Source organism: Pseudorasbora parva, chromosome 25 (assembly GCF_024679245.1).
Source record: "Pseudorasbora parva isolate DD20220531a chromosome 25, ASM2467924v1, whole genome shotgun sequence".
Taxonomy (NCBI): domain Eukaryota; kingdom Metazoa; phylum Chordata; class Actinopteri; order Cypriniformes; family Gobionidae; genus Pseudorasbora; species Pseudorasbora parva.
This window is the reverse complement of record NC_090196.1, coordinates 6,555,615-6,575,772: the sequence shown is the minus strand read 5'-3', so window position 1 is coordinate 6,575,772 and position 20,158 is coordinate 6,555,615. Positions and strand designations below refer to the sequence as shown.

The following is a 20,158-nucleotide window of genomic DNA, read 5'->3' as shown; positions in this document are numbered from 1 at the left end:
AAAGCATGTGCCGTAATTTAGATATATTTTTAAGATGATAGAATGGGGTCTTACAGATGCTAGAAACGTGGCTTTCAAATGAAAGATTGGTATCAAAGAGCACACCCAGGTTCCTCACTGACGACGAGGGCTTGACAGAGCAGTCATCAAGTGTAAGATAGTATTCTCGGTTACTACTTGTGGAGCTTTTCTGTCCAATAATTAAAAATTCAGTTTTATCTGAATTAAGTTGCAGGAAATTACTATTCATCCAATTTTTTATATCAGCTATGCATTCCGTTAATCTTGTGAATTGGTAGGTTTCGTCAGGGCATGAGGAAATATAGAGCTGAGTATCGTCAGCATAACAATGAAAACGCCATGCTTCCTAATGATATCTCCCAGTGGTAGCATATACAGGGTAAAGAGCAGCAGTCCTAACACTGAGCCTTGCGGTACCCCATACTGAACTTGTGATCGGTGTGACATCTCTTCATTTACTGCTACAAACTGATAACGGTCAGATAAGTACGATTTAAACCATGCCAAAGCAGTTCCACTAATGCCAACATAATTTTCGATTGTATTCAGAAGAATATTGTTTAATTATAGCCAACTTAAAAGTTTTCGGTACATATCCTAATGTCAAGGATGAATTAATAATAATAAGCAGAGGATATATGACCTCTGGAAGCATCGCTTTTAATAGCCTATTTTAACAATCACGTCACCGGCATACCTTCACTCCCACAGTTCTCAGCCTCATCCCACTCATCATAATGTTAATTACGTACAATTAATTTACATAAACATCACATTCAGATATTCATGTCTAAATAACACATGCTATTATCACTATCAAAGAGACAGACTTGCATTTATATAATCAAACAACACACAATGTATGTTGTCTTAAAGTTTTGTAGCTCATCCTCAACTTAACCACAGGCCCTTCACCACAAAACAGATACACATAACAGAACCCCTGTAAATCCCACCATAACACAACATTAAACACTAACTTAAAAACACACAGATAACACTTATTTTCCATATATAGAAATCTGCTGCAACTCAGTTATATTAAATTCAGCTTACTACAATCAAATTTTGAGTTTACTCAACTTTTTCCTATTAAGTACAATGAACTTTCATTATTATTTTAGTTAAACAAGCTCATTTAATTTAATTCATTTCACTGTTCTGTTTTACAATCTTTTAACATCCACCTCAGGTCTGATTACAAATCGTCTGATGAGTCAGTTTACATACATATATGATATACAGGTGCTAAATGTGTCACCTGTGGGCTTTCATGCTGGGCTCTCAGATTTGTGACTAAATATCCTACAGATTTGGTAAAGTCTTGTGCACGTATCTGTTTGGGCTTTTCCAAATTGCGTATCCGGCAAAATAAAAATGTCTTTTGGCTCATGAATTATATAAGTAGGTGGTTTCAGTGCCAATGCTTTCAGTTGCTCTTTTTCTTGCAAAATGGCAAGTCTCACTGAATTACATTCGCTGGCCGCTTCATTGCAGCAAACTGTTGTCAGAATGAACACCACTTCACGCCTAACTCTTTTTCTTGTTGAAATTCTTACAAGGATGTAGCCTTTAACCTCTTTGTTAGCACACCCTTCAGCATCAACAGTTCAAGCCCCGCTCTGAGGGAGCTGAGAGAAACTGGTTAAAATGTGGCTGTGACTCCGATAGGGTAGAGGTTTCGAGGGGTTTGCGTAATACAGGCTAGTTTGAGATCGCTATGAGATTGGTATGAGATAGCTGTGAAGCCAAACCTGGACTCAGGAGACGCGTGACTGATGCTAGACGCTGGTCTTTAGCTTCCTTGTTGGCGTGCACAAGCAGTACACAAATGGCATCTGTTACAGAGACAACCTGTGTTCATCGCTGTATTAAAATTCCAACTCAATTTCAGGAGAAATCGTAAATATTTAACAAAGTTTTAATTTCGTACAAATTCGTATGATGTGATTTGTCAAAAAACCAAAACTTTTTGAGATTACTTTTGTCCTGTTGTCCTCAGATTAAATTGACATCCTCTGTAAAGATTTTTTTTTTCATATGCTTTCCTATTCCATTCTTTTCTTTATATATGCTGTTATTCCTTCTAAAATACACTGCCTTTTTGTGCCTTCCAGGTGACCCATCTTTTTGATAATGGAGGCACAGTCTTCTTTGCTATCTTCATGGCAATATGGGGTGAGTCTGAATCTTTTTAATATCATCATTGCTCTTTCCACCACCAGAAATACCGACAGGTCAGCATGTGGTTTGAAATACAAATTAAGTAATTATAAAAGAGGCCTTCCTTCAGCAGGCAGAATGAGAATCTCTTTAGTCTGCTATAATAGGATGGACTCAAAAGCTCAAGAGAAGCAGCTGTAATCAATCACCGCTTTGTCCCACATTACAACAAATGATCTAATCAGGTCACAGTAGACCTCTCGCACAGCCCAAACATTTAAATATTTAAAAACTGCTTAGACTTACCCTTCCTAATGCGAGCAGTGATAAATAGATGTATTGATGGATCCCTGGCGCTGATCACAGGTGAGTTAGTGTTTGATAATCGTGGCCACATTATTAAGTCTAATTGACTGACTAAAGCCAATGAAACTCTTCACAGGAGTAAAATAAAAGTAGAATACTGTGAATAGACATGGTGGATTTACTGGACTGTGGATGTTTTCCTTCAAATGTGACATTAGGCAGTTTGACTGACTTTCACAAGCTCTGAAAATTATTTTAGAACTGTTGCTCCACCTTAACAATAGTTGGCCTGAAAGGGAAAACAAACTAAATATAAAAAATACAATATATAAAATATAAAAGTTTACTCTAATGTCCACTTGTGGCAAGGCTTATTAACTGTACACTAATTTCCCCTTTGGCATTCATTATAATTGTGCTATGATATATTCCAGAAGGTGTGAAGTTGAAATTGTCAAGAGAAACCAGGATACATTTCTATCTTTGCATGCTTTCACCTTGTCACACTTGGTTCGAATGCTCCCCCCTCCCTCTGCCCCCTCTGGATTGTGTTCACATTATATTATTTGGGTCCAAACCATGAAGCAAATGGTTGGCGCTATGGGAAATGCCCTCAGCTTGACCAGGGTCTTAATACATGTAACAAACAAACCAATTTACTGGCCAATGGCAGTCCATGTCATCACAAGCAGAGTGCCTGTCAATATAAGAGGGTGCACGCAAAACATGTCATCAACTATTTTGTCTAAAGGAGATGTGGAGGAAAACCAGTTGCATGGCAACAAGATATAACATCACATTCCCCTTTTCAGGGAACCATGGTTACAAGTCTAACCTAAACCACTAGGCCATGCTTAGGTGATACCTGCCTCACTATGCAGTGCATATGCACAAATATAGTTGGCATAACATGGATTGTTGTTAAAGATCACTTAGCTGGAGTCAGGCTGCAAACTGTGACTCGTTGACTAGCCAATACCATAGCCCAATATTTTTCTCTAATATCAAGAGAAGGTATCAAAGCATCTATTGCAAGAGAAGTCCCGACCTTTACAACCTTGCTCTCTCTCCTGCGGGGCAGGTGAAAAGCCTAAGAGGTCCAGAGACCAAAAGTCATAATAAAGTGAACAATAAACTTTGGCAAAACCCTTAGGGAGTAGCATATCAAAGGGAGTAACTCAACTGTGACCTTCAATTTACCACTACTTCCAGGGAGGTCATATTCTTAAGCTTGGAATATACTCTTCAAGAACAAATAAATGTCTTCGTTTTCTCGAGGTGGCAAGAACAAGAACAAAGTTCTTTCTTGCCAGCACATTCCATTATTCACAAGAAAAGCAGGTGTCGATCATCTGTGTTTCTCTGCATTAACCCCGCCCACTTTAAATGTCTGACCAATCACACAATAGTTATCGGACACCCGCAAGAAAAAAGTTCTGCTCAGCGAGAACAAGCTGTGAGAACTCCCAAACTAGGGCTGCAAGAACAATATGATGCCATTTTGCTCTCGCAGCCATAGGAGCAAGAACTTTTCTCTCTGTTCTTGTGGAGTGTGTTGCGGCCTTAAGAAGAGAGCCCTCAACATTACTTCTTCTTCTCCAGTCACCACAAGGAGACTTCATGCACAAATCTGATTATAGAGTGCTACCATAACAAGAAGGGAGACCACAAGGCAAACTGCCTCTACTTGCCAGGTTCTCTGAGCATGGATCACCTAGAGACTTTGCTCGATATCCAGCCATGTGGGATGCCTTGTTCAAGACCCAACCATAGATGTGGAAGGGGCAAACAACACTACTGTGTACTTTACTTTTGTGAGTACTTAGCACAATTCCATGCATCCTGCTCTACCCTAAGGAGTATCTTAAGAGCATCTTAAGAAAGGGAGCATGTAAAGTTAAAAAAAAACCTCAGTAATTAGCCATTCAGGCTACAACCTTCACTATAACTACCCCTCCAAGGGGGAGCCTAATCCTGATGAGCAGAACATAATGAGCAGAAAGAATGAGCAGAACATAATGCATTGTGCACACCACATTTATCACCCAGACTCTAAACCCCCAGGAAACCACAGTGGATCTTAGATTATACTTCAAGACCTCAAAATGACTGGAGAAGAACAGCTGAACCACGCCTTGAAAAAAGGCACTCCACCAAACCTAATAAAGCTAACGCATTTTACACCATAATGTGACATAACAAGGAGGGAATATTCCTCTACTTAGTACTGTCAAACCAGGGCCATTGCACCGAAGGGGAGCAATATCCTTGCTTCAAGACCCAACAATCGTTGGGGAGGAAGGTAAATAAAACAGATGGAAGTATAAGTTGCTACACATAGTTCCATTCACCTTGCTCTACCCTAAGGTTAAGCGAGCAGCTTATCACAGGAAGCAAGCAAGGTGCTAAAATCCACAGTAATTAGCCTTCAGGCACCTTCAATGTTTCTGTTCCTCCAAGGGGGAGCCTACATCCCTACTTTTGCCCATAAAATGGAAGAAAATTGCAGTGTGCCCAGCAACTCTCTTCACCCAGACCCTATCCTCAAAGGAGCCACAGGGGAACGCAGCCCTGCTTAAAGACCCCAATAATATTAGGTGAGAGCAGATCATAGACTGTCTAGAGTAAAGGTACTTAAAACCTGTTGTAGCTAGCGATTTAGTAAAGCACCCATCCAAAGCGGAGTGATATCCCTACTTTAAAACCCAACAATAATTGGGGAGAGATGTGCATGAAGTTAATAGAGTATTGTAAGTACCCAACGTAATTTCTTCCACCTTGCACTACAATAAGGTGCACTTTTTCAGCTTTCCAACGGGAGCATACAAATGCTAACTTTCTAACTTCAGTATTAAAGGCTACAGCCTTTAGTGTCACAGCGCTTTCATTTCATTTGATTGTACCTCAGCAGAGCGGCTAAAGATTGAAGGGGTCGCATCATCCTGCCACTCCTTCAGTAAGTTGCTGCCTCAGCAGTTTATGGCTAACACCTCCAGAATATGGAGGGAGAACAACCAAAATTTTTGGGTTGCTTCATCTTACTGAAGCCTTTTTTTAAATGGACTAGCCCACTCGGTGTTCTGTGTGGGTCCTAACACCCCAGTATAGTGATGGGGACACTTTACTTTACATGGACACACTTTAGATCTTGTACTGTCTTATGGTTTTTCTGTTGATAATGTCTGTGTGGGCGATGCAGTATTTTCCGACCATAGTCCTGTCATGTTTGATTTTTATTTAAATCATTATACAAAACTGCCTGTTCCTGTGCGTTTGGGCCGCTTTATCAAGCCTGACACTGCCGCTGGTTTCTCCCCTCTGTTCACGTCTGCGCAAGCCCAAATTAGCCCTTCCTTAGACACGGAACAACTTATGGAAGTTTTTATTTCCACCTGTACCGATGTCTTGGACATTTTAGCCCCCCTGAAGGCCATGCGCCCTAAAATCAAGGAAGAGGCGTGGCTCAATGATACCACACGCGCAGCAAGGCGTGAGTGCAGAAAGGCGGAGCGCAGGTGGAAAAAAGACGGACTTCATGTGTCCTACCAAATCCTTAAAAATAGTTGGAGAACCTATCAGAATACTGTTAAAGCTGAAAAAACAAAATATCTTTCAAATATCATATCAAATAATATAAATAAGCCCCGGGTTCTGTTTAAAACTATTGATTCTGTTTTAAACACCAGTCCTACCACTGTACTGGAAGTGTCACGCGAAACATGTGAAAACTTTTTGCAATTTTTTAATAACAAGATCGCTACTATTAGAGCCAATATATCGCCCCCTTTGTTTCATCTTCCTATAATGACACAGTGCCCTGATATTTTTAATCAGTTTAAGCCCGTATCGTTGTCATTTCTTACTGAAATTGTCAATACATTAAAACCTTCCTCTTCTCCCACTGACACAGTTCCTCCTCGCTTTTTTAAAGAGGTTTGGGTGACTATTGGCCCTTATGTCAGGGACATCATCAATAGCAGTCTGTCCTCTGGTATTGTGCCCTCTTTTTGTAAAAAGGCTGTTGTTGAACCTTTGATTAAAAAACCTGGTCTTGACCATACAATTTTATCAAACTATCGACCAATCTCCAAACTTCCATTCCTGTCGAAGATTTTAGAGAAAAGTATATTGTCACAGTTACAGCCATTTTTAGATGCAAATTGCATTTTTGACACTTTCCAGTCAGGTTACAGAGCCTTCCATAGCACTGAGTCTGCACTCTTAAAGGTCTTTAACGATTTATTTTTAACGACTGATACTGGTGACTCAGTTATTTTAGTGCTTTTAGACTTAACTGCTGCTTTTGACACAGTTGACCACACAATTCTTTTATCTCGTCTGGAAAACTGTGTGGGTGTCAGGGGGACAGCGCTAGAGTGGTTCAGGTCGTACCTGTCTGGGAGGAGTTTTGCTGTCAGACTGGGGGACTCTATTTCGTCCACCGCCCCTTTGAACTGTGGAGTACCCCAGGGATCAATTCTTGGGCCCATTCTCTTTGCTCTGTACCTTCTACCACTCAGTGTGATTTTTAAAAAGCACGGTATCTCCTATCATTTTTATGCAGACGATTGCCAAATATACATGCCTTTGACAAAAAATGAACACGCCCCCTTGACACCCTTACTCGAGTGTTTAAGTGACATCAAGTCCTGGTTGGCTCAGAATTGTTTAATCCTAAATGAGGGGAAAACAGAAATAATGTTGTTTGGACCCATTGGACCTCAGGTCGACTTAGGTCCCCTCAAAACCCATGTGCATCCCACAGCCACCAGCCTTGGCGTCACTATAGACAGTGATTTTAAACTGGATAAACAAATTAACACTGTCGTAAAATCGAGTTTTTTTAATCTTCGTCTTTTATCCAAAATTAAACCTTTTTTATCTTTTAAACATTTTGAGCAAGTCATGCATGCTTTTATTTCGTCACGTCTGGACTACTGTAATGCACTATACACTGGAATATCACACAATTTTCTTTCTCGCTTACAGTTAGTCCAGAACTCTGCAGCACGGCTTTTAACAGGAACCAAAAAGCGCGAACACATTACCCCCATCCTCGCTTCTCTGCACTGGCTTCCTGTTCGATTTAGAATTGATTTTTTATTGTTTGTTTTTAAAGCTTTGAATGGACTGGCCCCACAGTATATTATGGACCTCATCCAAATTTATACACCGTCGCGTTCACTGAGGTCTGAGGGCCAGCTCCAGCTTTTGGTTCCTAGGACCAGACTTAAAACCAGGGGGGACCGGGCTTTCGCAGTGATTGGCTCCAGATTGTGGAACGCTCTGCCTCCCCTGGTCAGAACGGCTCCCACAGTTGAATGTTTTAAGTCTCGTCTTAAGACCCACTTTTATTCCTTGGCTTTTAACTCCGCGTGAGTTGTGTGGTCCTGTGTCTTGTTGATTTTATATATCTTTGTGCTTTTTTTTTTTTTAATTTATTTACTTATTTTTATTTTATTTTGTGCAGCACTTTGGAAACTGATTGTTGTTTGTTAAAAGTGCTATAAAAATAAAGTGGATTGGATTGGATTGATTGGATTACTTACAAAGAGCACCGTCCTTCGAATCAGATGTTAAACCAAGGTCCTGACTCTCTGTGGTCGTTAAAAATCCCAGGATGTCCTTCGGACAAAGAGTAGGGGTGTAACCCCGGCATCCTGGCCAAATTTGCCTATTGGCTTCTGTCCATCATGGCCTCCTAATCATCCCCATATACTGATTGGCTTTATCACTCTGTCTCCTCTCCACCAATCAGCTGGTGTGTGGTGAGCGTTCTGGCGCAATATGGCTGCCGTCGCATCATCCAGGTGGATGCTGCACATTGGGGGTGGTTTGAGGAGATTCCCCTTTCAATGTAAAAGTGCTTTAAGTGTCTTGAAAGGCGCTATATAAATCAAACAAATTATAATTATTATTATAGCCAAGGCTAAAAGTAAAAGTGTCAGCTCATCTCAGTGTGAAAACTTCTTTAATAAGCTGCTGCCACAGGAGTTCACAGCTAAAACCTCCAGATATAATAGAGGGAGGGCAACTAAAGCGGAAGGGGTTGCATCATCTCACCGCAATCCCTCCTCTAGTAAGATGCTACTTCAGCAGTTAATACTTCCAATAATATTGGATGGAGGGCAACCACAAAATGAAGGGGTCGATTTATCTCATTACAACCACACCTTCAATAGGCTGCTACAAGAGCAGTTCACTGCTGCCAAATCCAGTCAAGCTGGAGGGTGGGCAACTTAAGCTGAAGGGGTTGTATCATCTCACCACAACCACTCCTTTAGTAAGCACTGCTAACACCTCTGGTCTCACCAGGAGGGCAAACTAGAAGTGAAGGGGTTGCATCAACTCACCATGACTAACAACTATGCTGGAAACTAATTAAGAGAGATTTGTTCAATCTTTGTTTCACAATAACCACACCCACAAATGCAGGGTGTACAGCCTAACACTCCCTTTTTTCCACTGCTAGGCGTACCATGGTGAACAGAATCCATGGTGTGCATGGTGTGGTCTCGTCTCCCCATATACTATACCATACCATGTCAAGCAAAAATACTTTTTAAACAAAATAGTTCATTTATAGCGAGCAAAGGCATCATGACTCCGAGGTCTAGACACCTCTTAACATAACCATGTCATGCTTTAACCTCCAAATAAATCACTACAGATGACATTATGGAAGGGCAATACATTTGCGCAGTTACCAGGTAGAAGGAAAAAAATGTATGCTGTAAATGATGAGAAAAAAAGAAAGCAATCCATATATGCATAAAAAACAGTTCACGGAGGATGATAATCCCTGCAGATAGCTTAGAATTTTTTCCATTTATCTCAATGGATGTTGCTCGGCTAATGAATGACAATTGATTTTCTATGTGTGAAATTGATTTGCTTTTATTAGATACTGTTATTCTCCCCACTGCAGAGACCTTATAACCGTGTTTATGAAAAATACAAGACAAATTGTGCCCCATAGTGATTTACTATGAGAAGCATCATCTGTAAATACAGGATTATCCTGTATTTTATGGGATGGGTAGCAATCAAAAAGTTTAATTCCACTACTTTGGCGAGTGCAAAAGTCATATTATTGTATTATTAGAATATGGGGACCATACGGTTCCTCATAGAGAGACCCAGAGGATCTGCAAGTAGAAATCCTGAAAGCTCAAATGTGAAGACAGCTTCACAGCTTCTAAGGATGAAGACTGGGCTTTAAAAATTAAACACTGTCTCTCTGCTTGGTCTCTCTATCGGTCTGTCTCTTCCCTTCCAGCTCTTTTGCTTTAAACAAAAGTGGGTCATACGGTCCTTTGGTAGAAATGTACGACGTTGATTCAGAGCACAGATGGTTTAAATTTAACATGAAAACCTCAAAGAACTTATCTTATGTTTACTTTGATTTATTTCGTTTTCATTTTTTAGTGCATAAATCAGTTCCTAAGGGATTCTGTGAAAAATGAATGCTTCTGAAAAAGCTGATTATATTCTGTAAACTAGATTGAAACTGAAGCTTTATAATGACACTGAATTGTAGCCCAAATTTTGAAGAACAAAAAAGTGCATCTGTCCATAATAAACGTACTCCACCCCACCCCCTTTTCTGAAGCAAATTGATGGTGTTGTGTATCAAAAGTAAAATGTCAAGCTTTCTCCAGACCGCCGTATTTAACTTTTAAAAAATCACAACTGGCGTGACGATGACGTTGGATGAAGCGTAAGCATTTTGAACTGCAAGAGGCGCTACACTTTCTGTGTAATACGTAAGGCAGGCTGGAAGCGGGCGAAGCTAGATATTTTACATTATATTGTTAAATATGAATATGTGTCTTAAACAAACCAATTGATTTACTTCAGAAGGCCTTTATTAACCCCTGTGGATTACTTTTATAATGGATAGATTGTCTTTAAATTTTGGGCTGCCATTCACTGCCATTACAAAGCTTGGAAGAACCAGGACATTTTTGAATAACTGATTGTATTCATATGAAAGAAGAAAGTCATATACACCTACGCTGAATTAAGAGTTAATTATGGTATAATTTGTCTATCTTTACAAAACACCAAGGTGTATGGAAAAGACATAAAAACTCTATTAACACAAAAACAAAACCAGCAACAACGGTGGAGTGGAGAAATTAAAGAATCATATAGTAAAGCTAGAAATAAATGCCATGTTTATGTTTTTTGACACTCAGGGCCAACATATTGCAAATGGGGAAAACTCATTTGAATACAGACAAAGAAAATACTCGAACCTGCAATCATCCAGTAAGAGTGTTGAAACCCTTGCTTTCTGTTGTTGACCCGGATGAAAATTAAATACAATTTTAAAAAAAACTTTTAATTTTGAATCCTAAAATATTTGGTTTGTCCACAACATTGCAAAAATAATGGTGATTAAAGAGATTCTCTCTCAGGACACAATTATAGTTTACAGCTAAAAATCCATCAACATGATGAAAATATCTTTGTTTTACATTTATGCATTTAGCATTCACTTTTATCTGAAGGGACTTTTGGACAGTTTGGAAGTTTTGGACATTACTCGGTGTAGCGCACAAGCTAGAGTAGGGAGGGAATTATACTCTCTCTCTCTCTCTCTTTTTTAGAGAGAGAGAGAGAGAGAGAGAGAGAGAGAGAGAGAGAGAGAGAGAGAGAGAGAGAGAGGGAGAGAGAGAGAGAGAGAGAGAGAGAGAGAGAGAGAGAGAGAGAGAGAGAGAGAGAGAGAGAGAGAGAGAGAGAGAGAGAGAGAGAGAGAGAGAGAGAAGAGAGTATAGTGTAATATAAAAGTATAATATCTATTCCCTTTCTAGTCAGGCTACATACAAACACACTCCCCAAAAAGATTATTAGGAACACCATACTAATCCTGTGTTTGACACCCTTTCTCCTTCAGAACTGCCTTAATTCTACGTGGCATTGATTCAACACGGTGCTGAAAGCATTCTTTAGAAATGTCGGCCCATATTGATAGGATAGCATCTTACAGTTGATGGAGATTTGTGGGATGCACATCCAGGGCACGAAGCTCCTGTTCCACCACATCACAAAGATGCTCTATTGGGTTGAGATCTGGTGACTGTGGCGGCCATTTTAGTACAGTCAACTCATTGGCATGTTCAAGAAACCAATTTGAAATGATTCAAGCTTTGTGACAAGGGGTACTTCAGCTCTGGGAAGATGAATCTTTATTTATACTGGGTCATTAGTAGAAATGTAAAATATATATATTTTTAATTTGGTCTTTTCTAGACAGAAAATGTATTTTTGTCTCATGGGGATGATAGACAACAATTCCCAGAATGCTTCGCTGCCTTACGAGGCCACTCCCAAAGCCTTAGATTCTCAGCGCGTGATCAGTCTGGTGCATTTTCAGTTCATGCCTTTGAAAGCTTAACTTTCATAGGAATTAATTTGAGAAGTTGAAAGACTTACTTTGCTCAGCCGGCCGCTCCGTTTCCATGAATGCCTGAGGCTGCAGCTGTGAGCTGAGCTGTGAGTGTGATCTCCATCCCCCATGTGCAGGTTCAAAACATGCGGAAATGGTTCCCTCTGCTGGTTGTAGTCTTTAGCCTCTGGCCAAAAATTCCTCAGATGATGCAAATTGACGATATGTGCATCATATTTATATATACTTTTTTGTTTTTAAGATGAGGTTAAGTGCTCACAGAAGTCTTTTCAATGTTGTCAGTGATTCTGACTTCAGTATGGAGGTCAGAAGATCGTTCCACCAGCTGGGAACTGTGAATGAAAATGTTCTTGAGAGGGATTTCATGCTTCTCTGTGATGGCACCACAAGCCCTTGCTCCTTAGCTGAGCGAAGGCTTCTGGTGTCGTAGGAGCGAGTCGAAGTATGCGGGTGCTGAGCTTGTGGAAGATCCTTAAGCAAGAGTCAAAGCCTTGAACTTGATACGAGCAGCGAGTGGTAGCCAGTGCAGAGAGATGAAGAGAGGTGTGTCATGGGCCCTTTTTGGGCTCGTTGAAGACAAGACGTGCCGCAGCATTCTGGATCATTTGAAGTGTTTGGATTGCACACGATGGGAGTCCAGCCAGAAGCGCATTGAAGTAATCAAGCCTAGAAATGACCAGGGCCTGGACTACAAGCTGTGTTGCATGCTCTGATAGGAATGGTCTGATCTTCCTGATGTTGTGCAGTGCAAACCTGCATGAATGAGCTGTCTTTGAAACACATTTTAGACCTTTCAAACCTTTGGTCACAAATACAGTAGGATTGAATGGGCTATAAATGTGTCAACAGTTAAACAAACGTCCTCAAGAGTTGATGTTATTGACAGTAATTGACCTGAAAAACAAATCACCATGGCAGAAGATTATGCAAATGCATACACCAGAAATTGAGCATGCATAATTATCTATTCATGTATGTACTGTATGTTTGACCCTAAGAGGACCTCCGTAGTCCCCTTGATTTAAACACAGCGCCTTTGAAAAGAACTGTCCTGTATCTCAAAGCTCGTTGTGTTCCTCACAGCCACGGTATTCCTGGAGTTCTGGAAGAGGAGAAGAGCGGAGTTAACCTACGACTGGGATTTGATTGACTGGGAGGAGGAGGAGGTGAGTCCGCCTTCCTGTCCACTTTGTGAAATTGTGATGCTTTATTATTTCTTTAGAAATATCATAATTGTTTGAGACTTGATAAAATGACCATTAAGTTCATGAACAACTATAACTGGTGTGTGTCCAATCTATGTGCTGTCTGTTGTATTTCCTATAGTGTAAAATCCCTGTCATGGTGTGTTCTGTGAGTGTGCCTCCTATTGTATCATGTTGTGTTGTGCATGCTTAGCTCCCGATGGGAATATTAAGGGTGTTCACACTGACAGCAATTAGCACTGACAAAACGTCTGGTTTAACTATAACATGCAAATGAGCAGCGACGTTATTTTGCGTCTACCAACGGGAATATAGGTCTCCTGTGATATGCTCTAGTCAAGTGTCTGCAGGATAAGAAGTTGTTTTGCTGCAATCCAGGCTATTTGGAAAAATGTGCCTGTAGTGACATTTCTTCAAAATGATATTACGTTGCTTGCACATTGTTTGAAACTGTTAAAGTGAAATGTCCAGTGAGTGATGCTAAAAGAGTGTTGAGTTTTATCTGAAACAGTTCAAATGTGACGTTTTATTACGCTGCATGTTATACAAATCACAGCGTAACAGAAATTAAAGGGGGGGGGGGGGGGTGAAATGCTGTTTCATGCATACTGAGCTTTTTACACTGTTAAAGACTTGGATTCCCATCCTAAACAGTATTTCTGTGTCAAAAATACTCCTTCCGTTTTCTCACAAGTTTCGGAGAGTTTATTTCGAGTACGGCTCGGCTTGACGTCGATAGAGTGGAAGGTCCTTGTATGGGCCGTACGCGCGCGTGCGTGACTAGAGCGAGAGAGGAAATGCACGCCCATACACTCCCGCCGCGCTCCACTTTATTCCTATCTGTGACATCAAGCGACTTCAACGCTTCCGCACAGCAAGTCACTGCTGTCACAGGACTTCACCAAATCATACCAAAGAAGTGTGTTTTTGACGGAGCGGTCCCAGTGATAAAGGTTCGGTCCTGCTTTGGAAGCAGCCGGTGAGTAAAACTGCTTCAAATGTCTGTGCTGTCGGCTATCGTCGCGTGAGTAAACATCAGTAAACGACACGATCGCGTGCTTCGTCATTCAAATGCGCTAACGGACACTAGTCTGACGTGCAAAACCGTTTTGCTTGCTACTGCTAAGGTTTAGTCGCATACAATAGTCCATAAACCGAATCATGTCCTCATAAACTGCGAGTAAAGACACAGAAATGTTGACAGGCCACTAAATACAGTCCATACCACAGAGACGGACGTCCTGCTGCTGCTGTTTCTCCTGTTCAATTTATTTCAGCCTCCGAATGATTCTGGATCATTATCTGGATTAGCTGAGATCGATAGCGATGGGCTTCTCCACGCTTGAGGACGTCACTGCTTTGTGCACACTCGTCATTCTTTAGCTCCGCCCACACGATACGCCTACAGGCGCTCGGTTTTTTCCGGAAAGACTCGGTACAGGTACAGCCTATATTTCTTTTATAAATATAATAAAACTAAAGACTTTTTGGAGATATGAAGGATGCAATACTACTCTATAGGTACTCAAGATTGACATGAGATTGACTGAAACTGAGTGTTTCACCCCACCTTTAAATGTCTGGTGAGTGGCGCTAAAAGGTAAATGTTCTACCTGAGCCTACACTAAACTCTAACTCGCTTCTGAAAGAAAGAAAGAAAGAAAGAAAGAAAGAAAGAAAGAAAGAAAGAAAGAAAGAAAGAAAGAAAGAAAGAAAGAAAGAAAGAAAGAAAGAAAGAAAGAAAGAAAGAAAGAAAGAAAAAGAAACTGATATAACACATTTGCTGATACTTTTAACAACAACAACAAAAAAAAAAAAAGATTTCTTTATTGTTTGTCATCTCTCTTTCTGTCAGTTCTGTTACATACTGTCAACAGTGTTACTCTACCTTGGTAACAGAGTTTGACAGTTTTAAACTTTTTAATGAAATCATGATTAAAAGACTTTTAAACACCCCACTGTGATCAATCCTTTTGATATTATGATAATAATTTTGAAGTTTTTTTTAATCTAGTGTAAGAACTTTTTAGATTAAAATATTTCCTCAGAGAGAGCACACACACCTTTCAGTGCTTCAGATCTTATCTTACATAGTTGTAGGAGATCCACTCTATTGCCAAATGTTTTGGGACGCCTGCCTTTACATGCACGTGAACTTTAATGCCATCCCATTCTTAATCCGTTGGGTTTAATATGGAGTCGGCCCACCCTTTACAGCTATAACAGCTTCGACTCTTCTGGGAAGGCTTTCCTCAAGGTTTAGGAGTGTGTTTATGGGAATTGTTTACCATTCTTCTAGAAGCGCATTTGTGAGGTCAGGCACTGATGTTGGACGAGAAGGCCTGGCTCTCAGTCTCCGCTCTAATTCATCCCAAAGGTGATCTATCGGGTTGAGGTCAGGACTCTGTGCAGGCCAGTCAAGTTCCTCCACACCAAACTCGATGTGTCTCCAGTCTAATTTTGGTTTTAACGCGATCGACCCGGGTTCGAATCTTTCAGGGTACAGAAAGCGGAGGATTCAATTTGCATGGCAAAAAGTTTATTGGGAAACCGGAGGAGACAATAGTGTAAGAGCTAGGACCAATCAATGACAGTCGTGAATGACACAATGAACAAACACGATCTGGCATGGGACAAAAAACACGAAGGGAATATAAAGGGAATCTAAAGAGGGAAGCATGGGAGTGTAATGAAGAAATAACAGGGTTACAAGGGGGCGGGGCGACAACTGAGAGGGCACATGCGGCAGCACAACACCTGTGACGAAGCACATGGGGAACGAACACAAATACCACACGCAAAAGCACGTGCACGGACAAGACAGCCAAGCGCTGAATGAACGACAACACAAACACAACAAGACAGATCAAACCGGCATCCTGACAGAATCTGCCTTTTGCGGAGCTCGCTCTTCTCCCTTTTTTTTTTCCGTCACGTCACATCAGAAAGACATTTACCTTTAATAAAAATAAGAAAACGTTCTAAAAATGGAAATAAAGTGCCTAATGAAATGTTTAATAATAATAAAAGCATTTATTGGGTATAGAGACAGAGTGTATTTAGGCCACGCCCACACCCGGCGTGGAGACAATCCAACTCTCTCCATTGACTTTGTATAGCATGAGGCTGCCTACTTGTCATTTCGGACTTATTACATAAAACAGAACAACGTCTAAAAGCGGATGTGTGACAAGGTGTACAGCAAACAAGCTAAAAACACATATACGTTTTTATAAGCTTTCGACCCCAAAAAACGAGCGTTTAAGGAGTCAAAAGTGGACACAGGCATTAAGACGTGAAGCTTCAGCAGGAAGAATGGGTACATTTTGGGATCCTGACACTCCGTATGCCTCGTATACCTACGTGTGCAGTAATGTGTCAAATATCCACATGTCAGTTTTATATATTATATTTCCTCTCTCTGATTACTTTCCCCTCCAGTGGGCGCAGTTCTCAGTGTAATATAGCATGACCCACTCTGTCTCTATTGCATGTATGCACTTTTATGTCTTTAAACATTCGTTTTTTGGGTCAGCAGCTTATAAAAACTTCTAGGTTTTTGGTTGTGTTGTTTAGCTTGTTTTCTGTTCATATCCGCTTTTTAGACATTGTAAATGTTTTTGTTATAAGTCAGAAATGACAAGGAGGCCGCTTCCCGCAATAGAGAGTCAATGGAGACGGTTGGTTTGTCTCCCCCCCCCCCCCCCCCCCACCCCCGGTGGGCGTGGCTTTCAAATTATTACGCGTGCCGGTCTGTCTCTATTGTTAGGGGTCGGTGTAGGGAGGGCTTTTATTGTCCCATTAAGGCAGCATTAATAATTGTAATAAATATAATAATTTAAGTTATTATTGCATCCTGTTAATGTACATCAATACTGAGGCGCAAATAGTACACATGCTGGCCATATACAGTCCCTGACAAAAGTCTTGTCGCTTATCTATTTTCTAGAAATACCTGATATTAACCTGACTTTTAATTAATTAATTGGTGTTAGAAATAGCTCATATGAAAAGCTAAAACCCTCCCAAATGATGTTTAATGCACTGAAATAAATGAATTTTCTGTCATTTAATCAAGACAGAAAGGTCAAATTTTGGCAAGACAAAAGATTTGTCGCCTATACAGAAATTGATCAAATTTACTGCAAATACAAAAATATGTCAGCAAATTAAGTTGTGGTGCTGTGAGATTCAAATGTAATATCTTGTATGACTTCCATGAGCTTGAAGGACTGCATCCATGCGGTTTGGCAAGGATTCATACAATTTATTGATAAAGTCATCAGGAATAGCTAAGAAAGCAGTCTTGCATGCCTCCCAGAGTTCATCAATATTCTTTGGTTTCGTCTTCCATGCGTCCTCTTTCATCCTACCCCACATATGCTCAATGATGTTCATGTCTGGTGACTGGGCTGGCCAATCCTGGAGCATCTTGATCTTCTTTGCCTTGAGGAACTTTGATGTGGAGATGGAAGTATGCGATGGAGCACCGTCCTGCTGCAGAATTTGGCCTCTTTTATGGTTGGGAATATAAGAGGTAGCTAAAATTTCTTGGTATTTTAGACTATTGATGTTGCCTTCCACCCTGCAGATCTCTCGCACACCCCCATACTGGATGTAACCCCAGACCATGATTTTTCCGCCACCAAACTTCACTGTTTTCTGGGTGAATCTCGGATCCATTCGGGCACGAGTAGGTCTCCTGCAATATTTGCGGCGACTGTGGTGTAATTCAACAGAAGATTCATCTGAAAAATCCACCTTCTGCCACTTTTCCAGCGTCCATCCTTTTAGCAGGCTGTGGGCCTTGGCAAATGCCACACGGTTTTTCAATTGTCTTTTGTTTAGTGCTGGCTTCTGGGCACTGATTCGACCATGGAGGCCATTTCGAGACAGAATCCGACAAAATGTTCTGGTTGACACAGGGACTTCAGGTGACCAGGTCTCGTGGAGCTCTGCTGCAGTGGAAAATGGGCTGGGCTTGGATTTTCGAGCCAACAAACGGTCCTCTCGAGCAGTTGTCTTGCGGGGTCTGCCTGACCTGGGCTTGTCAAAAACGTCTCCAGTCTCTTCAAATCTTTTTTTTATCCTCTGTACTTGACACTGAGACACATTGAAGGTGTCTGCCACATCAGCAGTGGATCTGGTCTTCAGCCTCTTGATAATCAAAACTTTAGTCTCAGGGTGAATCTTAGGCATGTTTGCAGAGGTCTAGTTGCAGTTGATGTGAATGTCTAGTGTACTGGGGTTCTTTTTATACACACTTGAGACCTAATTGATCCAATATTAGTCACAGGTGAAGCTCATATGACAAGGTGACAACACTTATGTCTTTGCAAAAATTGACTCAATGGGCTTTACCAAGCTGTGAATATTAGAATACTTTTTGAAAGTTTAGTTTTTCACTGACACATTATCACAAAAGCTGGTGGGATTAAAATTAGCCATTTCTTGTAAAACAAATCTTGATTAGAAATATATTTCAGCGGCACTTTAGGTCAATTTGTACACAAGCGACAAGACTTTTGTCAGGGACTGTAATTAGAATATCATCAAATAGTTGATTTATTACCATCTATTTCCATTCAAAAAGTGAAACTTATATATTATATTCATTCATTCATTACACACAGACTGATATATCTCAAATGTTTATTTCTTTTCATTTTGATGATTATAACTGACTACTAAGGAATATCCCAAATTCAGTATCTCAGAAAATTAGAATATTGTGAAAAGGTTTAATATTGAAGACACCTGGTGCCACACACTAATCATATAATTAACATAAAACACCTGAAAAGGCCTTTAAATGTCTCAGTCTAGTTCTGTAGACTACACAATCATGGGGAAGACTGCTGACTTGACAGTTGTCCAAAAGACGACCATTGACACCTTACACAAGGAGGACAAGACACAAAAGGTCATTGCAAAAGAGGCTGGCTGTTCACAGAGTTCTGTGTCCAAGTACATTAATAGAGAGGCGAAGGGAAGGAAAAGATGTGGTAGAAAAAAGTGTACAAGCAATAGGGATAACCACACCCTGGAGAGGATTGTGAAACAAAACCCATTCAAAAATGTGGAGGAGGCATGTTTTTCCAATGAGCCCATGTTGCTTTCCTGTGAGCACTATAGCCAGTAGTACAATTACGGCCCATTCTCATCCCATGATAAAATCTCAGTGTGAACAGCCCTTCTTAAGTCACATTTCACACATCAGCATGTGCAGAGTGACAGTGAATTAATGTATTGAGGATTGTTTTTGTGAATTAATGTGTGTGATGGGTTTGAGGAAACTCCTGAAAATAATCCCGAGATCAGAGTGATCAGATGTGGTTGAGACTTGCTGTATGTCTGGTGTTTGCATTCGTTGCCCTGTTGAATTCTCTTCTGCTAGTGTCTGTATAACGGTGGTTCTCAAACTGGTTCATGCATCAGAAACATTTTTACAAACCTCTTTTCCACCAAGATGGTGCTACGCGTTGTGTCATGACACAACAGATTATGAAGCTTTGAGATCTCATAATCTTTTTTTTTTCCTTTTGTGAGCTTTCTGTTTTCGCAGAAGTGCATACTTTTATTTTTTAACTCTGTTATTGGATTATTATTATTTTTTATCATTTTGACACTAAATACATTTTTTATTTAAAAATTTGTATTTAGTGTTCATCGGAGCGATCCAAGACCTAGGACTTGTCACAATTGGACCTGAAATACACACAAAAAAAACATTGACTCGATTCAGGGAGTTTATGTGGATTTTTTATTTTTATTTGTCAAACAAATATAAAGAAATCGACACAATCCTAAACAAACACACATACGAATGAAGGCATGAGACTATAGAACATCATCAGTGCAGAACACACTGACATAAATACACACACACCTAGGAATTCCCATTAAAATCTCCAATTTTTCCAAATAAAAATAATTTAGTCACAGTCCAGACTGCACACAGATATGTGATAAGTGGTTAGATTTTAACACATTTTTGATTTGGGCTATTTACTACTTTTTACTGCAGCCGTTAACTGTTGTTGTTAGT

The 20,158-nt window shown here is 40.3% G+C and overlaps 1 protein-coding gene across 3 annotated transcripts in view; it reads left to right on the top strand.

Annotated features, from left to right (window-relative positions):
- The window catches only part of ano3 (anoctamin 3), a 167,725-nt gene that overhangs the window by 115,683 nt on the left and 31,884 nt on the right, over positions 1-20,158 (top strand). For 2 of the 3 annotated variants that reach the window (XM_067437075.1, XM_067437076.1), the window contains exons 13-15: positions 2,139-2,199; positions 12,989-13,071; positions 13,232-13,258. In XM_067437075.1, the coding sequence (XP_067293176.1) occupies positions 2,139-2,199; positions 12,989-13,071; positions 13,232-13,258 (171 nt within the window). The remainder of the gene's footprint in view (positions 1-2,138; positions 2,200-12,988; positions 13,072-13,231; positions 13,259-20,158) is intronic. The other variant, XM_067437077.1, reaches the window with a different exon arrangement.